Source organism: Parasteatoda tepidariorum, chromosome 4 (genome assembly GCF_982258835.1).
Source record: "Parasteatoda tepidariorum strain Cologne lab strain chromosome 4, Ptep-v5.0, whole genome shotgun sequence".
In the NCBI taxonomy this organism is placed as follows: Eukaryota; Metazoa; Arthropoda; class Arachnida; order Araneae; family Theridiidae; genus Parasteatoda; species Parasteatoda tepidariorum.
The window spans coordinates 28,299,343-28,315,087 of NC_141758.1; the positions used below are offsets into that span (position 1 = coordinate 28,299,343).

Here is a 15,745-nt window from a genome sequence, read left to right on the forward strand (position 1 = left end):
TGAAATCATTACTGATTCTAGTTCATAAACTATATTTTTTTAAAAAATATTTTACTGATTCTACCTACTTATGTTTAATAACTGATTTTGGACCAAAACTCTATTTTAACCTCTATTCATCCTTAGATGCGGATTCAAACTGGCTGATGAAACTCACCACATAGTATGGGGAAAATTTGAAATGCAGAGATGCCAACTTCTCCAGAAATGACAGATTTTAAAATGATAGAGAATTACAAACTAAAATTTACAGATTTTTCGGCGAATTTTGCAAACCATTTAAAAGGCTGACGAGAAAGAAAAAAAACGTAAATCGAATTTACTGAACCAAGAATCATACATTAAAAGACTACCATTCGAAAATATTTATGGGCTGTCTGGAGTAAGGTGGCTTCGTTCTAACTGGTCAATCGAAATATTTTGTCAGCTAAAGTCTGTTCTGGTCTGTTTGGTCTAGCTGGGCTCCTGAGACCAATAATGGCCCTTTTCCCATTCATTCTGTAATGAGAACATAAGCAAAAACAATATACAGATTACATAAAATGTAACAAATAATGGCACATGTTGTCCGTGAAAGTAGACGCCCTATTTCTTAAGTGTTGCAAAAGGTAATATATGAAAGTGGTAAGACATTTACCCTTTATGTACAGTGCACAAAAATAGAGAAAAGAAAATTGGTTGAATGGTTCGTGAGAAATCGAATTTTAAATATCTGGCTTTAAGATTATTACAACTTTTTAGAAATTCAAGAACTAATCAACCATTTTGCTCAAATTTTGTATTCTGTCATTTAAAATGATACAATATTGTATTCCTTACAACTCAATATTTTTTGGCCACTATTAAGCAAAATTAATGAAAATTAAAAAATAGTTACTAAAAAGAATTTTTTGAAGCCGTTATGACCTCCACTTTTATTCGAACCCCTGTTCTTCACAATGACAGTGCAGTAAATTAACCACTGAGCAATTACGGCTTCGACGTTGCTCACTGAGCAACATAAAGTGTTCCTTAAGCATGAGACGCACAACCTAAAATTTCGTCTAATTTTTTTAAAAAAAAGTTTAGCTTCATTCCTAAAGTTATTCCATAACAACAATTAGCGAAGCAAACAAAACAAACATAAACACAAATTCAACGAAACAAACAAAATAGCAAAAGTATTACAAAAATAAAATTTTCTTTCACTAATAAGCTCACTTAGAACTTTTTTAATAATTATTAAAATACATTTTACCAACTTTATAAGCTTGAGTCATTTTAAATTATTTTTTAGCTCAGAGATTGGACCATTTAAGGAAACTTCGAGAAATGAATGCGATTGGACTATCGAGAAACTCTTCAGAAGAGGAAGAAGAAGTGCTTGATGTAAAACCTGTATCATCTAGTCAATTAATTATGCCAAAAATTGAGCAAGGTGAGGATAAATCTTTATAAAAATAAGAAAGACTCTCAGAAAAATATTTTTATAATTAATTAAAAACTATATGAATAAAAAATGGGTTTGGTTTACAAATAGTTTAATTTTTATTTACATTGAACGAATGCCACCATATTCACTGCTTTTTAAATATTCAACTTAAAAAATTAATGCCGTCAAGGGGCATTTGATCGACTCGATTTTTTTCGTTTTAGTAACAAGGAGGGCACAAATAGAAGATTTTAAGAAATGGTTGCAAAAAAACAAAAAAATTGCTATTTACTAGGATATATTTGTAAAATAAAGAAAATATATTTATATGTTAAAACTTGTGTACTTATCGTACGGTTAAGCAATCTAGTGCAAGTGTGCCCATACCCAAAGTTCCCATTTTCCGTAAGCGCTTCCTTGTTAAAAGAAAAGAATTAAATATCTTTTAACGTCATTTTACAGATGCAGATATAATTTGTTACGAAGCTGCAACTACAGAGCTACGTCTGCCATGCTTATATAATTAGCATAAAGAAGCAGCACCAGACACTGACAGTGGAGAAAAATATAATTAATGGCTCTAAAAAGGCCTTTTTAGTTTATGAAATAGGAATTTAAAAATTTATTATTTTAATTAAAAAATTTTAGATAAAATTGCGTCACTTGTGAGAAAGTAAGCAATAGGTTGTATATATGAGTTTTAACTTAGCATTTCTGTCTCGAAAGATTTATTAAAATTTATTGCATTACAACTAAGTGCCTTTTTGAAAAAATTTGCATTTAGTGTCATTAATGTTTCAGATAGTGTGCTAAGATTAAAATCATTATGCATGGCTTTGTTTCTTGTGTAGTAAAAAAGACTACTCTTTCTTCTGAGTAATTTTGATTGGAAAGTATTAAGTTTTCTAGTTTATGTTATATTAAGATTGCACCTGGCAGGGGATACCTAGGTTAAAATTGGCTGAATATATGTAATATAAATGTAACATTTGTTTTTAAGTGGTAAGTTTGAGTAAGGATCTCTAGTAAGCACCTTAATTCGACATGTTAAGGGCTAGGGACTACACTATAAAGATGATACATATGTTACTGATACCCAGACATATATATACATGATACATATGTTAAAATTGGCTGAATGTATGTAATATAAATGTAACATTTGTTTTTAAGTGATAATTTTGAGTAAGGACTCAGTAAGCACTTTAATTCGACATGTTAAGAGTTAGGGATTACAATGTAAACATTCTTTCAGCTTTACATGTCGATAGTAAAAGCATAAAACAGTTTTTTTTTCGCTTTTTCAGAAAACTGAATACCGAGATTTATTCATATGAAGTATAGAGAATATATATAGTCATTTAATTACAGAAACTACGAGGTTTTTTAAAGTTATATTTAATCTATATTTGTAAAAAGTTCCCCAGTACAATTTGACCAAAAGTATCTGAGTGTGCATATTCAAATTTTTTTATGATCATAGCAACATACGACCGGCGCAAATCATATAAGAATGAACGCGACTAAGTGGATTTTGCAGCTTGTTTTTCCTTGAGAATCATCAGGCTTTAAACACTATTTGATGCACTAACCTAGTCTGACATTTAAATTTGGGCGACTACTATTTACATGTGCTTACTCTTTAACAAAGTAGTGCCTTGGCCATGAAAAAAATTGAGCCTGCTCATTGAGATATTTTCTACTGATAATTAATGAGTCCCACACACTATGCTTTTATTTTTAATGCCAATAAAAATTTTAGTCGGATGCTTTATGAATAGATCTCGTTCGCATTACCATTTAGTTATGGAGATTATGTGTGCAATTTTAATAAATGACACACAACCGGCACACATAATGGAGAGTATACATTATCCTTCAGTTATAGCGAGCATTTAATAGCATTTTAATTAAGAAGAGTACACAGTTATAATTATTATTATTACGCGAGCATATACTGATACTTACTTTCGCTCAACGTAGGAGAGTGTACTCGCGTTAGTGCTTGAGTAGTGTTGAATTAGTGTTAGTAGTTTTTCCTCAATAGCTAATTTATATATTTTAATAAAATTCGTAATTTTCTTTTAACATTATTCATCCTTACTGCTTATATAAAGATCTCAAACTGGAACAATTTTTGAATGTTATTAAAATTATCCTACCTATCTTTAACAGTGAGAAAATTAATATTTAAATATATTGCAGTGCCTTACCTTTGCTCGTCAGATATCAACGAGCCTGTGAACTCATTATATACCTCTTCAAGTACAGAAAATTCTGGAACATTTTCATCCCCCCACACCAAGTCTTTCAATAAATATTCTTTTAAACGGGGACACAGCTTAAAGAATGAATTCAGGTTCATTGCTCCTCAACCGGTTTGCAAAAGTAAGTTAAATTTTTTATATTTAACTTACTTTTAACTTACTTAAATTTTTTAACTTGTCTCTTTTAACTCACATTATACTTAAAAAATTGAAAAAGAAAGTGTATTCATGTAAGAAAAACAATTTACTTTGAATTTGTTTTCTCAATCAAAGTTGAGTGTGCTTTTATAGAATATATAATAGAATATTATAATTAAATAGTTTGTTCCATATCTTGAAGTAATAAAAATCATTAATTACCGGAATTAGACACTGACGATTTTATAATACAAGTATGATTATTTGGTATGTATTGATTCAAGCATATTAGCGCTACCATCTACCACTACGAAACTTCCATGCTTGAAAAATATGTATTTTTGCATCACCTCATACATCAAAAAGCCTCCACACGGTCTTCTATAGGTAGTCAACGCAGACTATTTAAAAAGTGAACCAGTTGTGCGCATGAACCCAAAATCTTTTATGAAAGTAATTGAGAAGAGTTCGTCATATATATTTAGGAATTGAATCTGTAGTGGTTGACAAATGAATAAGGCAAACCAATAATGTTCATAAATAAAACAAATTTTTAGTCATATATTTGCTACCACTTTCTTAATTTAACTAGATTTTATATTAAGTGATTCGTTCGCAATGTGGATATCCTTCACGGTGGATCCGACTACCAAAAAACACCGTGTGGAGACTTTCAGTTAGAGGAGGCGTTGATTTTTGCAATTGGTACTAAAGGTATTCAATATAAATTAGCAGTCAAAAACTTTTGTTCTAATATGGCGTAAAATAATTTTAAAAGATGAAATAATATTATGCCCATTGAATTTTAAAGTAAATTTTTTTTTAATGTAAGTATGATAATTATATAAACGCATGACTATGTTCGGTCAAAATGGGATATTTTTTAGTACAGTTAATTTCGAAACGTTATTTTTTAAGCATGTGTGAATCATGTATCATTTCTTTCATTGCAGACAATCACATAGTGAAAGCACAGGGAACTTACAAGCCCTCAGGAAGTAGTACTTCAATTGGAATACAAGTTGATACTAGTTATTTCGGCAATAATATTGATAAGTCTTTAGCTGATTTAAAAAGTTCTTTTAATTGGCCTGGTCTAGATACAATCATGGAAGCATTTTACAGACATCAGAATGGTACGTTTCTTGTTTTACTTCACTACAAAATAAATGTTTAATTAATTTTAGTATAAAAAATTTACAATATACATAAAGTGATAAAACTTATGTCAGAAGAGTGATAGAATTCTATTTCATTAATACTTCACTTTTTGATTGAAAGAATATTTTGTTACCACCATGTAATAACATCAAGGAGAAGTTAGTATCTGATCCTTGTCTGAAAGTGAGACAGAAAAGGGAAAGCACTATAAGTAGAACTATTTCAATAATAGGTCGGGAGGAGTAAATCTATTCTTAACAATAAACATTATACGGTTGTTCATTTTGATTTATAGCAAGAGGCAATTAAATTTATAAATTGTATCCTTTAAAAAATATTGGTAGTTACGTTTATTTTATTATTCCCTGAAAAAAAACTAAAAATAAAATTTATTCGTTACCAGTTTTTTCTCTTTTCCATTTTGGTAATTATTAACATTCAGTTAATAATTGATTTCTCATATAATTATTATTAATTTGTTCAAAATAAAACTATTTAGTTATACTTTGAATTAACATTGATTATATACAATGGTGGCCAAAAGTGTGGACACTTTTTGAAAGTTTCACGTTTTTCAACTTTGTGTGCTTGTAGAATATATAAATTTTCACTTAAATACAAACGATTAGATATCAAATTGAAGGTAATTTAATGTAGAATTTAATAATAAATACAGTATTACAATATCTGTATTACAAAAAAAGTTATGCAATTAATAGTAAGATCTATCTTAGATTTGCATTTTTTTTAAAGTGATACTTGCACAATCAATACTTAGTAGGATAACCCTTAATTTTAAAGACAGCTTCACTGCGTCTTTTCATCGAGTGAACGAGTGTTTGGAGTTCATCTTTCATAATCACATGGTGCCAGGAATCAATTATAGCTTCACTTAGTTGTCTTTTATTAGATGGACGTTTTTTTCGTACAAGAATTTTCAAACGTCGCCACAAATTTTCAATTGGATTGAGATCCGGGCTGTTTCCTGGACATGGTAATATATCTATGCCTTTATTTTGAAACCATGCTTTGCATACTTTTGCTGTGTGGCATGGAGCTGAATCCTGCTGAAAAATAAATGGTGCGTTGTTGGAGAAGAGATCCCTGATGGAAGGTATCAATTTTGGTTTCAGGGCAGTTTCGATGTATTTTTTTGGCATTCAGGATGCCATCAATCACTTGAATTCAGCCCACACTATCTGCAGATATACATGCCTAAATCATGACATTTGTTTGTAGTTTTTTGTAGTTGCTTCAATGCAATCAGGATAAAGCGCTTCACATACTCTACGTCTCACGTATTTTCTACCATCACTTGCAAAGAGCGATATTTTACTCTCATCCCTCCAGATTACTTGCTTCCATTGATTTTCTGACCATTTAATGTGTTCTTTTGCCGACTTAACTCGTTTTTCGCGTTGCTTTTGATTTAAATATGGTTTTTTCCTTGGAATTCTAGCTTGTAGTCCAAATCCTGATAAGCTTTTTCTTATTGTTCTTGAACTTACTGCAATAGCAGCTGCATTCATTTCACATCTAATGGCATCTGATGACATTTTTCTATCTTGAAGGCATAGACATTTAATTTTTCTATCGGTAGTAACACTTGTGCATTTTTTTCGGCCTGATTTGGCATCCTGAATGCCAAAAAGTAGATCGAAACTGTCCTGAAACCAAAATTGATACCTTCCATCAGGGATCTCTTCCCCAACAACGAACCATTTATTTTTCAGCAGGATTCAGCTCCATGCCACACAGCAAAAGTATGCAAAGCATGCTTTCAAAATAAAGGCATAGATATAGTACCATGACCAGGAAACAGCCCTGATCTCAATCCAATTGAAAATTTGTGGCGACGTTTGAAAATTCTTGTACGAAAAAAACGTCCATTCAATAAAAGACAACTAAGTGAAGCTATAATTGATTCTTGGCACCATGTGATTACGAAAGATAAACTCCAAACACTCGTTCACTCGATGAAAAGACGCTGTGAAGCTGTCTTAAAAATTAAGGGTTATCCTACTAAGTATTGATTGTGTAAGTATCACTTTAAAAAAATGCAAATCTGAGATAGATCTTACTATTAATTGCATAACTTTTTTCGTAATACAGATATTGTAATACTGTATTTATTATTAAATTCTACATTGAATTACCTTCAATTTGATATGTAAACATTTGTATTTAAGTGAAAATTAATATATTCTACAAGCACACAAAGTTGAAAAACATGAAACTTTCAAAAAGTGTCCACACTTTTGGCCACCACTGTATATCAGGGGTGGCGAACCTTTATACACCAACGTGCAATTTTCTCTAAAAAATTGCTTAGTGGTGCCGTCAAATAATTTTAATAATTGGAAAAATAATAATACTAAATAACATCAACTCAAAACTCTTTATTTGCATTGAAAAAAAAATACATTTTGCAATGTCTCAGTTATGTACGTAATTCAACTTAAAGTAACATCAGTGTGACTTCTGTTGTTGCAGATTAGATGACCAATAACTTATATTTGGGTTGTAAGATCCTAGTTTAAGCAGGATTGTTAATTTTTTCTGCTAGTTATTTATTGTTAGCTTGTTTTTTGCGGTTACTAATTGCTTTTTTAGTATTAATTTTTAATATTTTTATTAATAATTGTTTATTATTTTGTTTATTTTTTGTGAATTTTAATTTAATTGTTACATATGCTTCATAGCGTAATAACATTTGTGTAATAACAATTCATTGTGTAACAACAATTGTGATCGGTGGAGTGTCCAAAATATTGTGTCGCGTGCCATAAATGGCACGCGTGCCATTGGTTCACCATCCCTGATATATATGATTAAACTAACAATAATTAAAAGTAAAAGCAAAGTAAGTCCGTCAAATTAGCAACGCCTACATTTAAGTTACCGTTTTTTATTTAATTACAACTTGATTCTGATTTTGTAGGAAGGCTTTTTTAATTACCCGTCCCCAAGGGGTTAATTATGGTAATGCACAATTTCACGAAAGTATTGCATATTAAAAATTTATTTAAATTTTTTTTTTAAATAGTGGTGGATAAAAAGATTATATATTAAGTTTTTAAATACAACGAATATATAGAAAGTATACATTTTACTACCACTTTAAATATAGAAATAAAATTTTAAGTCAAATGCGTAAAAGTTGTCAGGTATGCTTTTTACTTCAGTTTTTTCATTTACAATACATTTTTCAGTTTTATTCTTTTTTGATTGATTGCTGCTTTTTGTTGGTCATCAGATTTACCTTTCAAGTTCAGTTTTTTAACTTATCTCAACATTTCCTAATTTTTAAATGATTATTGCTTCTTATGGGGTACCAGGTGTGCATTTTAGGTGCATGTTTCATAGTAATATTATCAGTTTCATTATAATTTTTATTTTCATTAAATTATATTTATTTTTATAAATGACTTAAGCAAAGTCAATAAAATTCTCATCTCAAGCACAGCCCAAAATGTACTTTTAAGGAAACGAAATTGCTAAAAATGTGTGTTTGTAGATATGGATAAAGCTCAAAATATGAATTTAATAAAATAGAATTCCTGAAATAAAATTGCTCAGCCTAGATTGATTATTCTAGAAACAACATGAATCTTCCATTAAAACAAAAAAGTTTTTTTTTAAATGTTCTTCTAGGTGACATGCTAGAATAAAAAATTAATCAATTAAATCGTTCTTGGCCCATCATAGCAGCTTATCCCTTAATATCATTAGCCACCATACTCTCCTGACTTGCTTCATTCTTTCAAAATTAATTCTGCCTTGAAGAGAATGAATTTAAATTCTGTTGACAGATGTTATCAGGTCAATAGCTACAGAATCTTAAAAATATAAATTTTTCAGCAAAAAAGTTTTACTTGAATCCCTGTTGAACAGGAAAGGTGGAAAGCTCTAAATAGTCGTAAATATTAGTATAAGAGAAATTAGACTCTGCTTCATTTAATGCATTTATTTCTTTAATTGGTATTTTTATAAGGAAACTTTTGCAAATGCTAATAGCTAATATATTTTTATATACATTTTGTTTTGCTTATTAAAGTGTTATTGTTGCATTCAATTTCAGAACAATCAAGCGAGAAGTCCATCTTGACAGAGAGGTGCAAGCAACTGAGACTTACTCAAGAAGAACTTAAGAAGGAAGCTGACAGCCTTAGTAGAAAGATGTCGGTAAGTTTTCCAATTACCATAGCTGCCAACTCTTCCGGTTTTCCCGGAAGATTTTATTTTCATATCTAAAGTGCTAGCGAAATTCATGTTATTTCACTAAACTTTTTGAATTATAATAATGATTTTAAATCAGTTTGACCACCACTACATATAAATAATTACAACAAATATATAAAAGCATATTTACAAAGTTGCTAACTTGCTCCGGACAGCAGATATATATTTTAAAGTGGTAGTATACAAATTCAATTTAGTAGACTTTTATCCATTACTATTTCTAAATAATTTGTAGGCTTATGGAATTCACCACTTTATAGTACTTATGTTATGCTGTACCTTTTTAATGCATGCAAAAATAGTCAAATATTTGCATAATTTACTTTGTGGTTATTTACCGTTTTTTAAATTATTTTGGCGTGTCCGGAGCAGTTGGCATCTCTGTATTTATCCCTACAATAGCGAATTTCAACCTAATCAAAATAAAAATATATTTTTGAGGAAGATAGTTTTTCGGTAATTGTTTTACTACCACTTGGAAAATCCATTCTCGAAAAGAGTGAATGTTGGCAGGTATGAATTACTGAGTCAATGATTTTGAGGATCGAAATTTAAGAACTCTTTATGCTATGTCAGAATTCATCTATTTTATTTTATAGTTTTAGAAAATTAAAATTAGCTTTCTATATTTTGAAATCGTCAAAAATGATGTCTAGATTTAAAACAACTATTTCAGAATCAATAGCACCAGTTATTTATAATCTGTTTTTTGTAACATTGACTTTTCAGTTTTAATCTGTAGAATTATTGTAGAACTGAACAAATAAGCGAGGGAAAAAAAAGAAAACATCACTAAAAACAAGTATGCATACCCTTCAACTTATGAAGATTTTGAAAATAATTCTTTCTAGTGGTAGCGAACCAAAGTAGAAATTTTTAAAGCAAATGGATCTCTCATAAAACTTTTATCAGAACTTAAGAATCTAGCCATATGGCCTGCACTTTTATAAGTAATAGTGGACAAGTTGCGCTAAAATTAATTTTTTTTAAATATTAAGACATTAATTTTGCTACCGTCTGAAAAGAAGATTTCTGAAACTACGGAAATTCCGTAGCAGTTGGAGGGTATGAGTAGGTTAAAATGATGTTTCTGTATAACAAATAATCAATTTATCAGCCTACATATTGACTTCTCAATTTCTCACTCTAAAATTATTGTTAAACCAAACAAAATGCATAAGAAACAGACATGAATAATTACAATTAAAAAGCATACAGCTTCTTCATTATTTATGCAAAGCATCATTATCAGTGTTTACTTAAATTTTTGACATTAATTCAGAAGAAAACGTCATTTTAAAAATATGTTTTTCAGTGATAAAAATTGATGCATTAGGAGACTTACATTTAGCGAATAAAAATTCGGCGTATCGTAAAGAATTTTTGAACTGCGAAATTATGGGAACATAAGCAGGGCTTGCAACTTATTAGCAGTTTCTTCGCGATAATACTTTAAAAGAATAGGCGTAATTATTATTATTCTACAATTCTTACTGTTTTATTCGCTACTAATTAATTAAAACTTTTGAATAAAGTTGAACTATCAGAGTGCATTACAAAGTAGCATTTTGTATGAACTTTTTAATCATTCGCATGTAGTGGGGGTAAAATAATATTAAATTAAATTTGCAAAACAAAGAATCATTTAGCAAAACACAAACTTATCTACCAAAATTTTCCCGAAAAACGTAGAAAATTATCAGCCCTGTTTCAAAGAGACAGAATTTCTCTGTTACACAATTGCTTAATTCATACCTGCCAACATTCACTCTTTTCGAGAATGGATTTTCCAAGTGGTAGTAAAACAATTCCCGAAAAACGATTTTCCTCAAAAATATATTTATATTTTGTCTGGGTTGGGTTTTGCTATCGCAACGACTAATATACTTTTATATATTTGTTGTAATTATTTATATGTAGTGGTGGTCAAACTGATTTAAAATTATTATTATAATTCAAAAATTTTAGTGAAATAACATGAATTTCGATAGCACTTTAAATATGAAAATAAAATCTTTCGGGAAAACCTTGAAGAGTTGCATACCTGCCAACTTTTAATCCCTTCCATTATCGTTTTTCCCAGTGGTATTAAAATGGAATTAAAACTTCAATTTTAAGCAAACAAATACGCTGCATTTGAGAAAACTTAAGTTGACAACCATGATAGTACTGCATATAAATATATGTGCTTAATTTTTGAAAGAATAGTGGTGATCAAAATCATTTAAAAATTAAGTTTATGAGAGAAAAATAATATATATTTACTACCACTTTAAATATGAAAATAAATTCTTCCGCAAAATGCGGAAGAGTAGGCAGGTATGGAGTTGGCAGCTATGTAATTTGCTTCGTTTAGGGAAGAAAAACTTTGTATTATACATAACTGCCAATTTTGTACATGTTTTGAATATATATTTCTTTTTTAGGTCAAATTTAATATTAATTTTTATTTATTTATACTTATTAATCCTTTATATAGAGTGGTAGAAAAAATGAATTCAAATGAATAAAAAATAATATATTAAAATATAAACTTACCATTGGGATAAACTTTTATAAAAAACGTTGAAAGTTGGCAGATCAGCATTTAACTCGATGTTTGAACCTCTTTTTATGAAAAGATGTAAACATGATTAATTATACTTTAATTAACAATATTTTTCTTTACTACTTAGGAATTGCTCAGATGCAAGCGAGAGCTGGACGAGGAAAGACAGCGCCATCAGCATTCGATTGATCACTTAAAACAGTGCCTTCGAATCGGCAGATAACAAAATAGTTGGATTCAGACGCATATATAAATTGTACAAGAATTTAAAAATATATCCTTCTGATGCTCCAAGAGGTTCTCTTAAATAAACGAATTCGAAACAGTGATATATTTGAAGATACGACTACAGTATTGAAGATGAGGTCACACTGTGTGTTGAATTGATTAAAGATATTTTACATATAGAATTTCAATCTATTGAATTGAGAATCAAATTCAAAGATTTGTTTTTAAAAAAAGTCATCTTTAACACTAGTCTTTTTTGTTGTTGATTTTTGTTGTTTTACTTTGCTTTTTTGTTGAGTTTACACCTAGGACCAATGATCTTTTACCCTTAAAGGGACCATGCAACAACTATTTTATCAAATGGATACTTTTTAGAGATTTTTAAGCTAGTCTTATTTTACGTGGGAAAGATGGTTGAAGAGTTTACATCGCCAACTTCTTGTATACTTCGTAATTATTGATTCTCTGTGAGTTACGTCTTTAAATGTTGTTTCGCTCATGCAAACATTATTGTCATGAAATCTTTCCTGTTGTATATCATTGTACAATCTTGTGATTTATCTTCATGTTTTGCACATTGATACATATTCTTATGCTGTTATATTTATATTTTACTTTATTTAGGTTAAAAGAAATTAAATGTGGTACATTAAACATTGACTTGTGAATTTTTTATTTAACATTCATTTGTACCTAAAAGAACACATGCAACAAGCAGCTAAACCTATTCAGCAATCAAATGAGACGAGAATGTGGAAAATCATTTTAATTCTTTAACCGCTTCCTTTACCAATTTTTTTGAAGGAAAAAAACAGCAAAAACTCAACAGATTTATTTTATTTCATTAATAAATACAAGAAACTAAAACAAAACGTAATTCAAAAGTTTTAAGCTGAATTTTTATTATTTTTTCTGTAAAAAACATTTAGTTTACCATCAGTATACTTTCCCGATTTATCTCGGAAGTTAAATATTTGTCCTTGTTTGATAGTTTTTAAAACAAGGGACAAAACAAAATGTAACAAAACATTCCAAACGCCAGTGAATTGATACGCCATTTCTTTTTACTATTTTTTCTATGTAAATTTAGTAACCATCGTATATACAATCGCACAAACATGTGTGCAGTCCTACAGACCAACAATAAAACTCCCGAACAAAACTTGGCAAACTTAGAATAGCAGCAGATTTTTTTTCTTTTTGCTTCCGGCTGAGTAAAAAGTTAATGATACAAAACGTACTGACAAATTCTGCAACGCCCGAGTTTTCTCGGGATAATAAATAATTGCAGTATATACATACCCGAGTTAACTCGGGATAATCAAGGAACTGGTTAAGCGTTAGACATTCGAACAAATAATCCTCAACTGAAGATTTAAATCAAATTTTGAACACTATAATTATTAACCTTCTTGCATTGAAATAGTTATAATACTAATTCTCTATACTGTAAAGAAGAGTGTTTTACAATGTGCAAAAAAATAATGCTGAATGACTTTTGAACTAATGATCAGATCTTCATGTTCTAGGACTTTTGAACCAATGATCAGATCTTCATGTTCTAGGAATTTTGAACTAATGATCAGATCTTCATGTTCTAGGACTTTTGAACTAATGATCAGATTTTCATGTCCTAGGACTTTTGAACTAATGATCAGATCTTCATGTTCTAGGACTTTTGAGCTAATGATCAGATCTTCATGTTCTATGACTCAATTTTAAAGGTTTAAGGAAAAGGGACCTCAAATATGCTAATTGATTAGTGCAGATGACATTTTAATTTTCAATATCAGCCACAAAATCGTACTGTCTATAAACATACCATGTTTTTATTATTCTTATTTTATTATTTTTTGATGCATTCGGATTTTTGTCGCTCAAAATATAGAAGGTAGCCGCAATCTAAGAATATGGCCCCCACAATTTGGTTAAGGAGAACAATCTAAAGTTCTGACCCCTTCATGCTAATTTTACTTTTTGCATATATTGCCATATCTTCAACGTTTATCGCTATATCTTTGCATAAATCAAAATTTAAATATGTGATATATATATATATATATATATATTTTTGGTTTCTCGGGAATAATTCGACGGATTTCGCTCAAATTTTGTATTTTGAGCTGTAAAACTACATCCTTTAAAATGATGTGCAAAATTTTATAACTTACAATTCAAACATTTTCCGACTGTTATTAAATAAAATAATAATAAATATTTACCATGTTATTTTTCGCTTGGAATTATCTTTTTGCAAACGAATTTCATAATTGGATGCAAAAATTTCTTGAATCTCTGGGAATTCCCAGCTAAAAATGAACTGCAGTTTTTTTGCAGAATTGAAGTATTTTTGTAGTTATTTTACAGTTAACTGTAGATTTTCTGTAGTTCAATCTTAACCATAAAAATACTTTAGTTATTTTGCAGTAGTTGTGAAGTTTTTTTGTAGTTCACTCTTAACCATAAAAATACTTCAGTTATTTTGCAGTAAATGTAAAGTTTTTTTGTAGTTCAATCTTAACCATAAAAATACTTTAGTTATTTTGCAGTAGTTGTGAAGTTTTTTTGTAGCTCACTCTTAACCATAAAAATACTTTAATTATTTTGCAGTAATTGTGAAGTTTTTTTTGCAGAAATTTATTCCAAATATGTTTGAGGTTATCAACTACAAAAATACTGTAGTTCAAGTGAAGTCAATTTACATAAATAATCAGATTTTAAATTTGAATTGATTGAAATTTGAATTTAATTATATCATCACTGTTTCAGAAGTATCATTTTTATATATCTGGAAAATAAATAAATAAAATAAAGTTATTATATGTATCTTCAACAGAATATTATTTGAATTTTAGTTAGAAATGAGAGTTAGTAAATTTAATTTTCTGTGTGATAAATTGATATGCCTTACCTCACTGGTTATTCATATTTTTCATTGTAATTTCATAGACCTAATCATGAAAAACCAACACTAAACAATTATTTGAAAAATTAAACATTATGAAAGAAATTTTGTTGTATATTTGTATTGATAATGCAATTGTTTAGATTTTTAAATTTTTTATAGTTATGATAAATTAATATGATAAATATTAATGTATTTCTTTCAATAAAACACCTTAAACTATAGGACGACTATAAACATAAGCTTTTAATAACTAAACATATAAATCAGATTCTGGATCTATAACTTTACTGTTAGCTAAATGAAAGAAGAAAAAAAACACATTTAGAGTTCAGAACTGAATTTTCAAGGACTATATTGATTGATGTTTCCTTTGAAGACAGAATTTCAGAACTTAATCTTAAAGAAAAAAAACTTTCTTCTTTAAGATAATAAAGCAAATATCTGAAAAAAATTTATCTGAAAATCAAAACAAAAGTTAACTTACCATATAAACTATATCTATCTTAAAACTTATACCCAACATTATTAATAAAAAAATGCAAGTCTCAGGCAGTAGTCTAAATGTCATAAAACTGTCAAGATTTTATTGTTGTAACATTTTATGAAAAATATAAATAAAAAAAATTTCCAATGCTTATTTTTCAAAGATTAACTTGAAAAAAGTGCTCTATTTATATACATATATATAAATATAACAAAATTCAAAACAATTATGTAAATTTCAAAACCATCAACATTATTTGCAAAAATCTAATGGATAACTTTATTACATAAACATACAAAAATTACAAATTCATATACAAAGAAACATGGTTGATTAAAATAAGATAAGTGGACAACGG

General features: G+C 28.9%; 1 protein-coding gene across 4 annotated transcripts in view; it reads left to right on the top strand.

Annotated features, from left to right (window-relative positions):
- LOC107454609 (uncharacterized) overlaps positions 1-12,649 on the top strand; it is a 127,380-nt gene extending 114,731 nt beyond the window's left edge. For all 4 annotated transcript variants that reach the window (XM_043049975.3, XM_043049976.3, XM_087160843.1 and 1 more), the window contains exons 13-17: positions 1,277-1,417; positions 3,617-3,799; positions 4,770-4,952; positions 9,059-9,162; positions 11,895-12,649. In XM_043049975.3, the coding sequence (XP_042905909.2) occupies positions 1,277-1,417; positions 3,617-3,799; positions 4,770-4,952; positions 9,059-9,162; positions 11,895-11,990 (707 nt within the window). In that variant the 3' untranslated portion in view covers positions 11,991-12,649. The remainder of the gene's footprint in view (positions 1-1,276; positions 1,418-3,616; positions 3,800-4,769; positions 4,953-9,058; positions 9,163-11,894) is intronic.
- The last annotated feature ends 3,096 nt before the right edge of the window (positions 12,650-15,745 follow it).